At 39.4% G+C, this 18,163-nt stretch overlaps 1 protein-coding gene across 3 annotated transcripts in view; it reads left to right on the plus strand.

Moving 5' to 3' along the window:
• The window catches only part of tasp1 (taspase, threonine aspartase, 1), an 89,327-nt gene that overhangs the window by 12,637 nt on the left and 58,527 nt on the right, over positions 1-18,163 (plus strand). For all 3 annotated transcript variants that reach the window (XM_085478103.1, XM_085478101.1, XM_085478102.1), the window contains exons 9-13: positions 1,458-1,577; positions 4,201-4,279; positions 8,545-8,655; positions 11,295-11,402; positions 12,679-12,752. In XM_085478103.1, coding sequence (XP_085334229.1) covers positions 1,458-1,577; positions 4,201-4,279; positions 8,545-8,655; positions 11,295-11,402; positions 12,679-12,752 — 492 coding nt within the window. The remainder of the gene's footprint in view (positions 1-1,457; positions 1,578-4,200; positions 4,280-8,544; positions 8,656-11,294; positions 11,403-12,678; positions 12,753-18,163) is intronic.

An 18,163-nucleotide genomic window follows, 5' to 3' on the forward strand; every position in this document is an offset into this window, starting at 1 on the left:
AGAAATGGCAATAATTCCAAATGGATTTGTCAACTCATTTAGATATTCCTTTATATTGTTGAAGTTGGCATACAGACTTCTGCTATTAAAATGGATTATTGATAATTTATTTTCCGTGTTGATGGTGTGCTTAAACTGTTCATCAGTGAAGTAGCAGCAGTTACAGCTGATGTTGTAGAAGAAATTATTTTCCGGGTCTATATCCTTTTCTAAGTCTAGAACATTATGGTCTGTGTATCGAAATGTTCTCAGTTCCAGATTATCATAAAGAGAATTCCAATGAGTCATGTTGATATTGTTGCCGAATGCAGATGAAGTTCTTTTGGACTGTGCCATGTGTTGTGTGTCACGTCACATGTGTATTCATACCTCCAGAGTAAGTTGACCTCAGTATTTGTCCAGCTCTTCCATATTTCTGATGACCAACACTTTGGCTTGTTCCGGTGTTCCATTGAGTTTAATGAATACTTTGCAGTTGGTGGTCCATGTATTTTGAATTTTTCCCTGTTTCTTCAAGTAACGTGCTTTCCTGGCAATGTCCGCATTTCTTTTTATCAGATGTTCGTTCATGAAGACATCGGATCCTTTCAGTTTCCTTCCTTGTTTTAACAGTGCTGTTTTCTGTTTTCTGTTTGCAAATCTCACAATGATGGCTGGTTTGTTACTGTCATTTTTTCGGGGTAGAGGGTGGCAAGCCTCAATGTTGTTATAATCCTCTTCCACACCTTTGGACCGTAGAAAGGTAACCACTTGATGCTCCGTGGAGTTGACATCTTCCTCTCCTGGCCCTCCTACATTGTCAGTGGCGACCGCCCGGGCGTATGACCGGGGTTTGATGCGAAGCCCCGTGATGATAACATCGTTCATCCGGGTGTACTGCTCCAAATCCGTCACTCTGTTCTCCAGCATGCACAGTGTAGTGATATTCCATTTTCATTTTTTTCCCTATAAATTCTTTTACTGCGGTGCTAAAATTTGTTGATGTGTTTTCTAAACGCTTGTTAGTTTACGAGTGTTGGTGGATAACACAACATGTGCAGGGAAGTGTAGCCTAGGTCATTTTATGCCGTGCCCTAAAAACACATTATTGCAAGGTGCTAATATTTACTGAAATGGTGGTTAAAAAAGCCTAATAGAAAACAGTTTTTAACAAAAAATAGGAGAACAGCTCATTGACACTGTCACTTCTTCAGGACTGGACTTAAGAGGTGCGAATTAATGAATAGTTGTGAAGACGGTACAAGCAAACAGATGCATACAGAGGTTCCTTCACCTACTAGTGTGATTGTTAGTCAAAAGTTAACATCTCAAGTTCAGAAGGTGATGTTTTTTTGTTTTTTCATTTTGCCACCTCTTATAGTTATAGTTACTTAAAATTGTCATTTGAAGATGTCCTTTTGAATTTCTTAGCTCCTTTTTTGCAGTTCATGTGACTCTTTTCCTTTACTGTCATATAGGGAAATGGCTCAGGGTGCCTCGACACAGTTGGAGCTGTTGTTGTGGACCTGGAGGGGAATGTAGCTGCAGCAGTGTCCAGTGGAGGCTTGGCTATGAAACATCCCGGCAGGGTTGGCCAGGTAATGAAGCCCTTTCCTTCTTTTTATTACAATATCTTTGTCCAGATAATGTCTTTAAATAAATGTTTAATGTAACTCAATTAAATGATAACTAAAATTATATTTGATGCAGTTATTACTATAGACATCATTTCTTCTGTAGTGAAATATTTCAACATTGTGAGATATCGTTTCTATGTCGTGCATACAGGGCTCTATTTAGAGAACAAAATAAGTGCACTGTGCACCTACATACTGTTTGCGTTTAATGCTAATGTTATGCTGCTGCCTGTAATTGAAGCTCAAAAGATGTCTGTCCGTATCCAAATTATTGCCGTCTAAAAGAGGGAGAATTATTTTTTTTTTTTTTGCTCCAAATTATGGGCCTCTGGCTTGGGGATAATTTCAGTTTCATGTGTGGCAAGTCAGTAAATCCATTGGAAATGTTTGTTTTTAGTTTGCATGTTCTCCCCGTGTTTGCGTGGATTCTCTCCAGGCACTCGGGCTTCCTCCCAAAGACATGTAGTTAGTGGGGTTAGGTTAATTGGTATTTCTAAATTGTGCATAGGTGTGAATGTGAGTGTGAATGGTTGTCTGTCTCTTGTGTTAGCCCTGCGACAGACTGGCAACCTGTGCAGGGTGTAACCTGCCTCTCACCGTATGGTAGCTGGGATGGGCTCCATCCCCCCCATTGCGCCCCTGACAAGGCTAAGCAGGAGAGAATGGATGGACGTATGCCTGTTTGACTTTAACAGGCAAACATTTTCCTCTTCTTTAATACAGACTTCTTTTCTTCAAATAAAGGTGATATACTAATATAAAAAAAGTCTGAAAAGCTGTAATGTAACATTCTTCCGTGGAGGGGTAAATCTTGGTCTCAAAGCTAGTGTGCCTCCTTCAATTCTCCATAAATGTCCACTGGTCATTGATATTGTTGTAAGTAATTTTACCACCAATTTTTTTTTCAACATTTAGTTGGAAGAGATTTTGTTTTTATTGTTTGTTTGTTTGTTTTTTTGTTTTTTTTGCAAGTAGTGCCTGTTTAAAATCATCCAATTCATTGGGATTCAAATCTGGACTTTGATGGTGTTTGCATAACCTTCTATTTCTTCTTTTTTGACCCATTTCTCAGTGAATCTGTTAGACCCCTTATGATCATTATTCTGTTAGAAGAGCCAGCTTTGCTTTAACTTCAACTTTTGAACAGATGGTCTCACATTATCTTCAAGCACTCTTTGATACGATGCTGGTTTATAGTAAAACCGATGCCTGCAAGCTGTCCAGTCCCAAGGGCATCAAAGCACATTCACACCACGATGTTTTACAGCTGGCATGTAGTTCTTCTTTTTGAAAGTCTGTCTTTGCTCTGTGCCGAACATGTCTCCTCTCACTGTGGCCAAAAAAAACCTCACTCTTTGTTTTTCTCTACCTAGGTCACGTTATTCCCAGTGGTCTGTTCTTAGTTGTCCAAAAACAACAACAGAGCAGTACTATAGTTTTGCCAGTGAACATATAGAGACTTTTTCCTCTTTTTGACATCAGTGTGTTTCTGCAGCTTTTGTTTAATTTTTTTGTAATCAGTCAATTTTCCATGCTTGTGTTTTTTTTTGTCTGAAGAACAGTGTTGCTTGAAAAAAAGTGTCATTTTTGCTTCAAATTTGCTGCAAGCTGTTAAAAAAATTCCAACCGTTAAACGCAGATATTTTTGGGCGACTTTGGTGGGGACCAAAGCAGAGCTAAAAAAGAGTTGTATATTAGCTTTTGCATTAGATTCCAATCCCATAGTTGGTGGGGAATCTGGGTATAATGAAACTGAAAGCTCAGCAACCATTAAGGACATGCTCTTTAAATGTGACCTGCTTTTGGAGGAAAGTCAAAAAGGATAGAGTTGGAGTGCAAAAAATCACCCTGGGCTTTTTAGACTTGACCAGAAATGTGTTATCAGTAGAGAGGTGGCGCGTCTGTAGTATGTTCTTTGTTAACTCACTAGCCACTAAAATCATAGGAGGAAAACAGTGTGCCAGGGTTGTGTGTTACGTGAGTTTTGATCCCCTCTAGTGGCCATAAGTCTAACTGATCAGTGCACCTTATGAAGGGTTAAGGGCAGCAGATTGGACTTTTTCAGGAAGCAGCGGTTGCCAGTAAAGACCCCCAGAGTTTGGTTCCCTTTCTTTTATTTCTCCCATTGCTGCCTGTAATTAACAGAGCTGAAATTTTACTTTTTAATGGAGATAGTCAAAAATAACAACTAGTGGTCTGGGCTCTACTTAATGTTAATTCAAAACTTTTCTTTGAAGAAGAACTTTTACTTCGAGGAAACAAAGGAAGTTGTCATTTTCTATTAAAAGCAGCTTTACGGGAAAAAACAGCCATGTAACAGTTGAGGCTGAACAGAATGAATGAATCAGTGGGATTTACTGCCTCAACCTAATTATCACTTGTAGTGTTAGGAAAACCTGAAGCTCAGAGCAATAGAGCTAGAAAGCCTGGCATGCTGCTTTAGTTAAAGATGTGCAAATATAAATAAGTCTGCTATAACCAACCAGTAACCAAAGTTACTCTTTAAGAAATTATTCTGCTTATTTCAAGGCAAAAGCAATAATCCTTTTCATCTAAGATGTCTTTTTTGTTTTCCATTTCTCAGGCTGCTCACTATGGATGTGGCTGCTGGGCTGAAAATGCCTGTCATATGAACTCTTACTCTACAGCAGTGAGTACCTCAGGTAAACCAGCACATTCTCTGTAATCCACTTTTACAGTTGTGTGTGTTTGTGTGTGTTTGTTTCCACTCTGTTCACTCTGGGTTCACTATTAGCCTCTCTTTTGTTGTTGAGGATGATATGAATCAGTCCGAGCGAGTCAGGCTTCAAAAAGCCTGATAATACTTTCCGATGACCTTCAACTGTTCCCGCTGAGTGATTTCTCATCAGTCACTTCCTCAACTGATTGAGTCATCTTTCTCTACTCTGTGTTAGTCAGCTGCACGCCAGGTGCATTGCAGAGCTCTTTGGATTTTCAGTGACTTGTGACATGGGACACCTGTTGTAGATATGATTGAAGGAGAGCTGCTGGAAGGGCATTGCAGTGTTAAAATGGTGAATTTGTAAAGTGTACTTGTCCAGATTTGGATCATAACTTGACTGGTATAATAGTTGGCAGTTAAATCAAGTATCAACTTCTGCATTTCATGTACTTTTACTTAGCTTTTACTTAGAGTACATGTATAATATAAAAATCTAAATAAAACTAAAAACAAATGCCCCCCCCCCCCCCCCCCCCAAAAAAAAACCCCAACAAAAAACAAAAAACAAACAAACAAAAAACAAACAAACAAAAAACTATGTGGTCGAGCAGCACTCGACAGGACTTTTACTTGACATCATTATTGTAGTTCAGGATGGCCTAATATGCTTTCTGCTGTCCAAAAGCCCTAGAATTTAAGATTTGGGTGGTTAGTGCTGCAGTTATCTAGAACATTTCACTTAAATTATTAGCTGTCTTGTGGTTTTTATTGGAGCAAACAGTCATGTGAAAATGAATGCTTTTTTGAGGTTTTCTCTATCAGCATATAATTAAAAAAAAATCATTTGGTCCTTGTCAGGTTATCAGGTCTAAAATTATTTAAATACAACATCAAATAAATTGCAAACCATGACATACACACACAGGGTCATTTTTTATTTAACAAAAATGAAGCCAAAATGCAGAAGCAGTGTGTGAAAAACACACGCACACAAAATGATTTGGTATCTTGTAGAACCACCTTTAGCAGCAATAACTTAGTAACTTATAAGTAATCATTTTCTGTTTGTTTTTATCAGTGTCTCTTATCGTTGTAGAGATCACTGTTTTTTTAAGGTCTTTGCACAGTATTTAATTCAGGTTGAGGTTCAGACTTTGACTGGTCCATTGCAACATCTTGATTCTTTTCTTTTTCAGCCGTTCTGTTGTAGATTTGCTGCTGTGTTTGGAATCACTGTTTTCTCACAATATCCAATTTGGGTTAAGTTTTAGCTGTTGGACAGATGGCCTCACTTTGACTCCAGATACTTTGATATACAGAAGAGTTCATGGTTGACTCAAAGACTGCAAATAGCCAGAATCATAACCGTCGTTTGGTTATTGCTAAATGTGGTGCTGTGCATTAAGTCCAGACGTCTTGGTCTCGTTCCGTCCAAAGAACATCATTCCAAAAGTCTTTGTTCAGATCTAAACTGTGTTGCCACAGTGTTTTTAGAGAGAAGAGACTTTCTTCTGCAAAGCCACACTTATTCAATTTTTTTCCTAATTTTATTGCTATGAACTTTAACATTTAACATACTAACCGAGGCCTCTAGAGTCCGAGATGTAGCTTCATTGGGGCTTTTGCAGTTTGGTTTGACCTTGGGGTAAATTTGCTGGGAAGATCGGCACAAATGTTTTCCACTTGTAAATAAACTTTCTCACTGTAGAATTGATGGACTTTAAATTGTTTGGAAATGGCCTTATAACCCTTCCCAGATTGATAGGGAGCAACAGCTGCTTCTCTAAGATAATGGCTGATGTCTTTCCTCCTTGGCATTGAGCTAACATGCACCTGAATGCTCCAGACCAGCAAATTACCAAAACTTTTGCTTTTATAGAGGTGTCACACTACCTTAATTCCTATAGAAGCAGTAACAATTTACTTAGTTTTTCACAAATGCTTTTGGCGTCATTTTTGTTAAATGAATAAAGACATTTGACAAGTTTCATGTGTTGTTGTTCATCTGAAAGTGTATTTAACTAATTTTAAGACATGCTAAGGACTTTATGCTTTTTCATCCAGTCTGGTTTGGTGAGGATCTGTCATTTGCTTGCCGTCTGTAGGTTAAAGGTGATAGGCCGGATACATTTCAGCAGCTCTGTTCAGCATTTCTTACATTAAACAAGCAGTATATGACAACTGTTGTGGTAGTGGTCTGTTGTTCATTAATTATCCAAGAAGATCAAGTGTAGGCTGCATGTTTGATATTTGCGCTGTGTGCATTCTCACCCTGTCTTCCTATATTGTGGCTTTGTCTTTGAAGTGAGTGAAAAAAAGGAGCGAGCCGTATGGGTTCAGAGAGCATAACGTGTGTTCCAGTACAACACCTGTCTTTCATTTCCTAACATGAAAGATGTTTCCATCAAAAAGAAACAGAAAGAATCATTTCCATTCTGACACAAGGAGTGTGATCCTCACCCCGAATGTCCCTTTCTTCCCTCCACCACACCAACACATTGCCCGTCCACGCACCCGCCCTCTCTCCTTCCCACCTCTTCCACTGTAGTCAGTTTTGTAATATGCGGCTCATGTGTGTCTTTGTTTTATTGCTTCATCTGGCCTTTACTTTGCTGCGGCCAGCGAGACAACAACTCACAAAGTTTACTGTTTACTCGTGCCGCTGTCGGCTGTCACATACTGTGTCCACATTTGTTGGTCTTTTTGGGGGTTTTTTTCCTGGTGAGTTGCTGCTTTAGGTTTCTTTCTGCCATCCTAATTCAACTGTGTTTGCGCTGCCATAATATCCAGTTCCCTTTAGACTCGTGGGGGTTTATGGTAAACACAGCACAAAAGGCACAGTACATTGCCAATACAGTTTTCTACTTGCCTTAAAAAAAGGACTTCAAATTGCTCCGGGCGTTTGTTCTCCACAGTTACTGACCTGCATTCAGTTCTGTTGTAGTTACCTGTTTTTTATGGGGCCTTCATTTGTGTTTACAGAAACAATGAGGCCATATTCTTCAGTCTTTATGGGTTTTCACAGGAGCCTTTGCCAGATGTGTTTTGTTTACAATTTAAGATTTTTTTGTCTTGTTCTCCGGTACGTGCAAACTTTACATGTGAGAAAGGCTTTATTGTAAGCATGCAGTTTGCATTCAGCAACTGTCTTTTCCTTAAAAACAGCAATATGTTGGATTTAATGTTTGCTCTTTAAGGAATAAGTAGCATATTATCTCTGATATAAAAAGGCACACCTGCTATGTTTTGACTTGGAAGTGGTTGAAGGTAATGTGAGAGACTGAGCAGGCTGCCCATGCTTTTATGGTTCCTGGTTTCCCTGAATTCTTAACAAAATGCTTTGTTTCTCTCCTTGGAGTATTTACCGCATGCACCATGAAGGAAGCACATCAGACAGATTCAGGTGGCTACCACAATCAATTGGAGCTAGCAGGGTTAGCGGGGTTAGGTTTTTCTTATAGCAAACAACCTCTATACTGCAGTTTTATTTCTGTGTACTCTAAAATTATTATTATTATTATTTCTATTTAGTTGTACATGCAGTCACTACACTGCTTTTATAAATATTAAACAGTGATCTGATCAAAAATAGTTTCTTTTCCTTAGACAAACTTGTAAAATCTTGTTTCTAAAAATGCATATTACAGTAACATAGAAATTCTAAACCTGTTTAAATAAAAATGATGCGTGAATGTGTCATGACGATAGAAGTAAGTATGGCTCTCTGCACACCCTGCAGTTGTGCCGGGAGCCAGCTACAGCACAGGATTTACAGAGGGGGAATTAATACTGGGTGTTTGGCAGTTTTAAAGCTCCAAAACTAGCTGGGATCAAGGCAGGGAAAACTGAAACAAAAACCCTCTCTTTGTAATCACTGTCAGTGTACCCATGAGCAAGGCAGCTGTACTTTAGAAGTGATTTCAGTATTACCTGAAATAAAAACTGCCTAATTACACTTGTGAGAATATGCCAAAGGATTGCATTATCATTTTTATTTTTATTTGAACTCAATAAACAAAACTTAACCCTTTGATATTTAGAATAGCTTCCATTATATACCTAATAACCAGATAAATAATATAATCTAATAATAAATAAAGATTTTTTTTTTTACAAGTTTTAAAAGACTTTTTTAAGACTTTCACGTGCTTTGGATTTGAAAGGAAGTTGTTTAGTCTAGATGTGCCAAAAGTCTCTAAAAGTTAACTCTGTTTATTATGTGTGTCATTTTGTGTCTTTTGCCAGGCTGCGGGGAGCATCTGATTCGCACCATGCTGGCACGGGAATGCTCTGCTGCCATGCAGTCTGAAGATGCCCACCAAGCCCTGCTGGAGGCTATGCAAAACAAGTTCATCAGTGAGTCACACACATGTAGCCTGATTACCGCTCTTTTCCATACACACAGATTTGTCAGCCAAGAACGTGTTTGTGAGAAACACGTGGAGAGAATTATACAAACAGATGTTGCATAACATAAGAAATGAGAGAACAACTGGAAACGTTGGAAATTATAGAATCAGAGACAGCTTTTGATTTATGGTTCCTTTTCACTGTTTAAAAAGGGCCTTCAAATGGTGCACACATCATAGCTGACAGCCACAGATAATTTTGGAAGACATGCTTGTTTTGTTGAAAGTTTATAGGTTTATATGAAGAGCTTTTTTTTTAGTTTTTTGACTTATTCTCAGAAGTGGTCAGTTTTTGAAAGCCTTGTTAACCGTGTTTGCTGTGCCTGTGAATGACCACTGGGATAGTTCAGAGCAGAGGGAAAAAGGACATATGGAAACATGTGGTGGTTTCTGCCTTGTTCCGGCCTTCTTTAGAAGTCCGTCTCGATTTGGCTTCGTCCGTCTCAATTTATTCAAACAAAGCTGCGCAAATCCTGTCTTTGCAGAACGCATGTTAACAGTAGGAATGAGACAGGAATGTTGTTATGTTATTAATATTGCCACAACATCATATTAATGTTGCTTCTGTACAGTCATGGCAATTTACCCGTTGCATTGTTAAGATGTCATAGGTTTGTGTCAAATACAAAAATGTGATTTATGCAGCAGTGGGACAATGACAAACTCAGCATGTTCCTGTTGGATAAATGGATCAAACAGGACTTTCGCCCTGGACACTGCGGTTTGATTTTGATTTGCATTTTTTTGCATTTTTTAAATGTTGCCTGGTTAAGGTTAAGATCCTGATTTTTCACTCTCTTTGTTCTTGTATGTGACCATTTTCAGAGGAATGTTTTGTTTGTTTGTTAAGCCATGGAAGTTATTAAGGGATGAGCAATTTTAAATAGTATTTTTGGGCAAAAACACATCATTTGTTCCCATTTCTTTAGTTGAATAGATGCAAAATCCCAAATCTAACATAGTTTAACAGGCATAAAAAAGGGTTTTTTTTGTACCAAAAAGGTAATTTCCAAAGAGTTATATACCCAAACCTTGGCATATCTCAGCGTTGTGTGCAGTGTGCCGTTAAAAATTTTGATGAAACTCGTCAAGTGGGTTACAAAAGAAAAGTGAAAAGAAAGACAAAAGAAGTGGCAGGTCTAAAAAAACAGTATCTATAGCAAATGAACAGCATCTGAAAGTAAGAAACAGGAAAAAATCCAACACAGACCTGACACAGGACCTGAGGGATACATCTGACTAACAGCTGATCCATCTACTGTTCACCAAAGCCTCATCAGAAATCGTCTCAGTGGAAGGGTGGTTGTCAAGAAGCCATTCTTAATGAAGGGAAACGGGGAGAAAAACTGAAAATCTGCAAGAAGTGGACTGAAAATCAGTGATAACAGGTCTTATGAAATGTTACATTTCTGGTTCAGTGTATGAAGTGTCAGAAAAGGGAGAGTGAGTTTTGTGTTTTACAGCCATATTTAAAACATGATGGTGGCTCAAAACCTTTACACAAAACCGTAGATAGAACACGGCAATGTCAGGTGATTCAGTCTATAGCAGCGGTCCCCAACCCCCAGGCCCTGGACCGGTACCGGTCCGCTGGTCTACAGAATAAAACACTTTTAAACACTTCAAAAAAATATTTTTGTTTAATGCTAATAAAAGATTGTAGTGCCATAGACACACCTGCCAAGTACATATCGAATGGGGTGATATTTCAAAAATGTTCATTTCTGTTTATTTATTGTTAAATTCTTGCTGCAGGCTAAATAATGGAGTTTTTGATGGAATATTTTGCCTTTTTGAAAATGTAGAACAAATATCTGTTCTTGTGTGTGAACGCTGTCCAAGCTACACAAACACAGACACACACACACACAGTGTTTTATAGAGTGAAGGGAACATTACGACATGGAACCAAAATCTGAGTGAAATGCAACAAAAGAACAATGGTATGCAGACACAACAATATTTATATCAGTTGCACCAAATAGTCCTGTTTTCCTTTGCTCATTGCTGTGTTGAGACATTTCAAGTCATGCTATAGCTGTTTATAGATTGTTTTTTTCCAAACCGAGCCCTTTCTTCTTTTATTGCGCTAGGCTAATGGCCGCGTCCAAGTTTTTCTGTATATACAACACCTCATTGAAGTTTGTCTCTCCTGGAATTTAGTCAGGGAGCAAGAACGGCCCTTTCTTTATGTGTTATTAAAGTCAGCTGAAACATATTTGAGCATTATTTAGATCTTAAAATGAAGCCTTGTGTTATAACAGTACATACAGTATGTAGAGTTAAAATGACACTACCTGTTATTCACTATTTCTGGGTTAAATCCTGATAAAACTGATGTAATTATTTCAATTTGTATAATTTGGATATAAAGGGAGAGAATTGGATTGGAAAGTTTTGTTGCTCGTACATCAAAGGTTGTGTATTGCCTAATTATGTCATGCTATGCTTGGTTTTATGTTTTAGGGTTGGAAAACGAAAAAAGTATGAGACATTATTGATTAACGAGAACCTTTCTTTTCCTTTTTTTAAACACATATGCCATTTTCAATCATCTTAAATGTATTGTTTTTCCTCTGTGTCCAGGTTCACCCATTCTGGCCAGTGAAGATCGTGTTTTGGGGGGAGTAATTGTCTTGCGATGTTGCAGATGTGTGGAGGCTCAGCCGTCTCAAAATTTTCAGGGTATACTGGGTAAGATGTTAATAATTTCAAGACTTGGCTGGTTAAATTGACAGGTTGGTAATAAAATGGATAAACAGACAAAAGTCGTCTCTTTTCGTGGCAGCTGCCAGCATCAGATGGTTCGTGAGCCATATATAAAAACTTTAAATCCAAGCAGACGGTAGTAACACTGGTGTCCAGTCCATCTCCTCCGTGCCTGCGACGGCATCATTACAGAAAATTACGTTACATTTTTTTGATTGGCAGCTGGAATTTAATTTACAGCTGTTCCCTAAATGCCGCACATGACTGCAGTAGTTATGAAAGTACAAAAACAAGAAAAAGACAACTTTGATCCAGACTTCAAACTCGACACTGCAATTCTTTGGGTTCCTTGTAGTGCACCCACCAAGAGTGAAGTGGTTAGGATGAAGTGTTGTTGAGAAATGTGAAGAAAGCACAGACATAGGGTGACTCCTTGATTTATTAGTGAGATGTTAAGACAGAAGAGAAGGCACTGTGGCTTTCCTGGCAGGTGGTCTGTGTTTTAACTTGCACAATCAGGCTTTGGTTTCACACCCTTCATCTCAGATTTAAGCAGAGACCTCCCACTATGGAATCAACCACTAATCTTCAGAGAAGTGGAGGCCTTCTGAATACTGCCAACTGATTGTATTGATAGATTTGGTTTCTCTGCCCAGAGCTTAGGAGAATGATCCTACTTTCTGGATTTCTACTATTATGGAGTTGACCTCAGTGCTCATTGTGTCCAGTTCAAAGTTTGGGCTCTTTATGTTTTCATAAATCTTTTGTTTTAACTCCAAATCATGGAGTGCAACATAAAACATTAAGTCTGCATGGATAATAAAATATTTTCAGTTGACACTGAATGATGTGCAGACCCCGTTTTGATGTTGTGTACGTAGCGCAGCTTTTGTGCTGTGTCACCTACCACAGATTGCTGTTGATTTACATGAATAAACATCATGTCGACCACATCCTTTTGGTGCAGTAATTGAGTTTACATTTCACCTCTCAAGTTCTGCTATTCTATGCAATTATGTCACAACTGCCAGTCATATATTTTCATTGTAATGGGCATGTTCGGTGCTAAGTCCACCGGCTCACCCGCCTGATGTTCTTCTTCGGCAGGATTACTCATTTCTGTTCGCTTTAGGAAATCGAACCTTTCGTTCTGTATGGTTTCCTGTTTCTATCAAACCTTTGCTCCGGCTGCTAAATCTGTGTATGGATATTTGTGTATGAAGACTTGGTGTTTGTAACCTGTATCTGTCTTTATTTACAGTGGAGTTCCTGTGGAGTCACACCACAGAAAGCATGTGTGTTGGCTACATGTCTGCTCAAGATAGCAAAGCAAAGGTGAGATTTGAATTAGCCAACCAACTAAACTGAAACATATTATAATTAAATACAGTCTTAAAGTGAGCTTACAATGGTTGCATCTTTGACCAATGCCAAAGGCTGGCTTTAAATAGCTTGTCTCCTTTTTTAGCTTTCAGTTCAAAGATTTTTTGGTAGTTTGTGGAATATGCTTCGGTCCTGTGCATTGTGACGGGAACTTTTGCCCACGTTCACCAAACAGGAGCCACATGGGTCCACCCTCCTCCCTCAAGAGGGTCCAGTGCTTTATGAGTTGAGTGAATGAAATGAAGCATATTTTTGTATTTTAGCCGAGCACTTTTTATTTAATTTCTTATGAAAAACAAAAAACTTTTTCTTTTCTTTTTTTTGCGGTGGGGTGCATTGTGTATTGGTATGGTATACTGGGTAATAAATGTCACTTTTATGTCTGCTGTCATAGAATGATATTTAAAAAAGGCATCTCTGAGCCTTTTTAAGATATTGTTTTACATAAATGCTGTGGTTTCTTAAGCAGTAGGGGCCAGTGGCCTGGTCTCCTGGCTCTAAGTGGAGTCTCAGCTCGCACTGATTTGTTTGGCTAATGTATCTTTGTCACTCTGTATGAAGAGAGGGCACTGTTGTTGAAGTCTGGTTCAGATTTCAAAGTGTTTGTCCTGTGTCCCCTGGCTCCACCTCACTCACCCGTCTTTTCCACCCTCTCTCTCTCTCTTTCTTTCCCTTTATTTCTCTCTCTCGTGGTCTGCCTCTCTCATCACCCTCTCTCTGTGGCCACTACCTGGTCTTAAAGTACCATAAAGTTTACAGAAAGTCATGCGCCACTGGGGATATCAGTATCAATCTGCATATTTGTCAGATGTGCTCTGTGCATGGGGCTCTGGGATGGAATGTGAGCTTGCACGCTGTCCTGTCATGGCAGTGCCAATAGAGAGAGGTAAGCAGAGGACAGTGAACATAAAGTCCCTGTTTGTAACTCTGTTTTGTTTGCTTTGTTATGTTCAATTTGCAGTCCTCCACCCGCTCTCCCTCCGCCCCACACACTCACATAAAGTTAACATGTGGGGTGGGTTTACTGCTGCTACAGCAAAATGTCAGTTCCATAATCATTTGTGAATGATTCAGCCATAAATAAAGTACAACATCAAAATCCATCTGCTGCTATTTTTTTAATGTCAGTGACAGGTAGGAGGCATTAAATCATCACGTGACTACTGAAGCACAATATGTTTTGATATTAACCAGATAATAGAGAAGAATTTGATTCCCAAGACAGCTAGCGTCATGAAAGCAGGATTCAAATGTGGTGGTCTTTTACTGTTCCACACATTTTCTTTTTGCCCCTTTGGCTCAAGCTGCTGTGTTGACAGAGTTCGAAGTAGTGCAGTGTGCTCGGGAAGAGCATTTGTAGGCTACCCTTTAATCTAAACAGCAGAAACGTCTAGGGTCTGGGTCCCAAAGAAGCACTCAAGTAGCTTTAAAATCTACTGTGGTGAAGTCACCAAGCATCACTCCATTGAGATATGCATGCAAAAATGTTCTTTGTAAAGTGCTTGTGCTCAGTGGGTGGAGATCCAGAAATATCATCTGTCAGTAGTGGTTTCTGGGTCTCTTGGGGGAGGGTATCCACTTCCTCTTGTGGGGCGATTGATGATACAGTGATATTGGAGAGTGCAGCCAAGAAGACAGCTGCTCCACCAAATCTCACACGGCTCTAACAGAGACTGAGTAGCTTGTTGTTGTGAAACTGAAGTTATGATGTGTCTCTGTGCCTGACCATCTGCATACCAGAGCAATGTGGCAATCCTGTCCTTTATGCCTACTGAGAACAGAGCCAAAGAGGAGCACTTTAATGCTGCCGGGCTCCAGTCGTGTCTCCTGTGGTCTCTAGAGTATGGAGGCACAGGAAGTGCCACCTGCGTGTCTTTACGGCAGACCTGTGATGATTCTGGCTAACAGGCAGGAAGCAGAAGAGAATAGGCTATGAGTTTGGGGGACATAAGTCATCTTGAGAGGGAGTATTCAGTTCAGTTTAGGTCTTACTTTGTAAGAAGAAAATTTTTAATTTTAATAGTATTTTGGATTTATCAAGGAGCCAATTGAGAGAAGCTAATATGGGAGAAATATGATTTCCTTTTCACGTCCTGCTGAGTACTTTTGCTTAATAATGCATTACAGTAGTCCAGTTTAGAATTTTAAACCTTCGGACCGAACAGGATGTTTCTAATTTTAGCAGTAGAGAGCAGATGGAGGAAGGCAGTCCAGTGTATTTGTTTAATGGGACTGTTATAGGATATATCCTCATCAAAAATGCTCCAAAGCGCCTCACACTAATATGGAAGGCTAAGGTCAAGCTATCAAGAATTAAGAACCAGGTTAGAAGGCCAAGTCTGATAACTTTTGTCTGAATTTGAAAGCAGAAAATTAAACATCATTCAGGTCTTTATGCCTTTAAGAGTTGCCCGTACTTTAACTAATGTATTTGTAGCATTTGACTTCATAGATAAATACAGTAGGGTGTTATCTGCATAGTAATGGCATTTTCAAATAAAATTGGCTAGGGGAAGCAAGTATAATGCAAAGCCTTAGTCTTAGAGTCTAAATCTTGCTCTTTAGCACCAGGAGCAGAGCAAGTAACAGGGAATGAGTGCCTCTAGTGAAGATTTGGCTGACTGTGTTGCTGTAAATCTGTTATAAAGAAAATCAGTTGTATGGAGTCATATTTTGATTTGATTTTAGTCGGCTGGCCTAACATTTCTGAGTTTAAGCCAATTTTCTGTGCATTTGGTTGCCTGTTTTCTAAGCATAAAGAGTCACAGCCATACACTGGCTCAGCTGCTGTTCAGCAGACATTCCTCCCATTCCTATTCGCTGGGCATTTCAAACCACCCAGAGTCCATCTACCGCTGCTTTTCCATGATAAGAACATGAAAGAGCTGAGCAGGAGTATTTAGGCCAGAGGTCAGGTTGGATTTCTATTCTTTTACAGTGTTTTAGTGAGATTTACATGCATGTATTTTTTATGACCGATCAATATCTAGATTGAATTGCTGCAGGCCAGTCAAAAAAAATCTCAGGCCAGATTGTTTGACACTGCTGGAAACTCTGCTCCGGTTTTTCTTTCTTCTCAGTCAGATGTTGTTTCTAAGGAAAGTCGAGTCTGCGTCCTAATCTTTTAGACGTTAGACTGTGAAATGGCAGCGGTGCAGAAGAGTGAGAGCATCTGGTTTTATTCAAACACTCACCTTTGTTTGCATTGGATAGACATCAGAACATCAAGCTGTGTTTTACAGAAACACACAAAACTGCACGGACAAGCCAGTGGCGGTACTTCTGAAACGGACCATTGTTATATGATGATTGTCATGATTGGACAGATGAAAGAGAAGTAAAGGATCCACAACACAGCGAATATGGCTCGGTTTCCTCCTTGTGGACATCATTACCACTATAAAGATTTTTAAGGCCAGACACAATCAAATGGCGTGCAACTCAGGCCTTATGGTTATTGTCTGTCGTGTAATACACAAAGCAGACGTCTTTTCTTATGTTACATGCTGTTTTTATTATCCATTTTGCAGGGAGAATAAATAGCATATGATTGTTTTTGTTATTTATTTTTATATTTTCAAAGAATGTGGAAACCACAAGAGAAAAACAACAGCGTAGTCATAGAGCTAAATTTACCCTTTGGTCTATGCTGTGGTGTTAATGAGTGGCTTCTCCTCACTCCTAAACACATTCATATCTCCAAAGAATGTTGTTTTTCTCTGACAGATACAATGGAAATGTGTTTTTCATGTGATATTTTAACTCAGTCGTAGTCCTGTCATGTGGTCACTTTAGTCACAGGGTAACGAACTGACAAGAGGCTCACTGTAGGTTTGCATGCTGTCATTTTCTTTCTGTCTGTCCTGCCCCGCTGTCACATAATTCTACATCTCATTGCTTTACTTTTAACCTGTCTGGCTTTTATATTTAGCTTGTGCTGCTTTTTGCAAGCCTGGGTTTTGCATCAAGGAATCATTGCAAACTAAACTGGAAGACAAGTTATGTTGGGGATCGCCAACAGATGGTGTTACAATCACGGTTACAAGCTCCTGTTTTTAATTAAACTGGTTATCACCGGTTGCTGTGAAGTGAATTGGTCACTGATATTGACTAGCACAGCGACAAGGTTTGAGTCTTAGCATTTGTATTAATGAGCATAATAGCTAAAAGAATGTATTGTTTTTGTTCTTGTGAGTCAAATTACTGCTGCAGACTAAAATAAGTTATTATCAAGGTGATAAGGAGTATTTTTTCAACTGATGGTAGTCACTAAGTTTGGAAAAGGCCTGTATACACTCACCGTCCACTTCATTGGCTACTTTTGCCAATGAAAAGTCTGAAGGCAAAAGGGCCTCGTGGCGTAGATTCAACGAGATGCCGGACATTTTTCATCAGAGAGCATTTTTTCAGTCTTCTATTGTTCCATTTTTGTGAGCCCATGTGATCTCTAGCCCTGGTTTCCTGTTCCTAGCTAATTGCATTGACATCGAGTGTGGTCTTGTGCTGTTATAGCCCATCTGCTTCAAGGTTCAGCAGTCAAAGATGCTCTTCTGCATACATTGGTTGTGGTTATTTGAGTTACAGTTGCCTTAGGTCAGCTTGAAGCAGTTTGACTATTCGCTTCTGACATCGACGAGACCTTTTTACCCAAAGAACTGCTGCTCACACGATGTTTTCTCTTTTTCAGACCATTCTCTGACAACCCTAGAGATAACTATGTGGGAAAATCCAAGCACATCAGCAGTTTCTGAAATGCAGGCCAGGCTGTCTGGCACCAGCAAACATGGCACATTCAAAGGCTGCAGCGTTATTTGTCCGACTTGTGCCACCAAAGTGTCGGGACATCTGTTGTGTGATTTCTGAGCCTGAAGCATCCTCGCTACTTTGTCCCAGTTCATGTAAAACACATGCAGTGCTCTTGGCCCTGCAGTGCTGTCATTACTCACTTGTTTGGTTTACTGAGCCTTTGACTCTTCCTGCTGACTAAGTCGCGCTGTCCTTTCTGTCAGCTAAAAGCAAAATTAAGATCTTAACATGTGGCACGAATTTGAATCGGAGTGGGAGCAGGGCACAAGATCATTGTCAGACACAAGCACGGATATATGCATTGAGAAAGCTAGCAGGTAACTGCACACAGTTTGAGCTGTATAGTCAGTGAGGTAAAGACGTGTTTTTTTCTCCTTGGCATGCAAACATCTGAAGGAAAACATTTAGCTTGTCAACATTAGTTTATTATAACTCACTACAGACCTTCACTCAAAACCATTTAAATTAGGGCTTTCCTTAACCTTGTCCTCAGAAAATGAAGGGAAGAAGATGATGAGTCCAGAAACGTGTACTGGAGGCAGAATGGGCCCCTCAGA

The sequence above is a fragment of the Copadichromis virginalis genome, linkage group LG13 (assembly GCF_057382275.1).
Source record: "Copadichromis virginalis isolate Kocher_CV1m ecotype Utaka linkage group LG13, C_Virginalis_male_GT1.1, whole genome shotgun sequence".
Lineage (NCBI taxonomy): Eukaryota > Metazoa > Chordata > Actinopteri > Cichliformes > Cichlidae > Copadichromis > Copadichromis virginalis.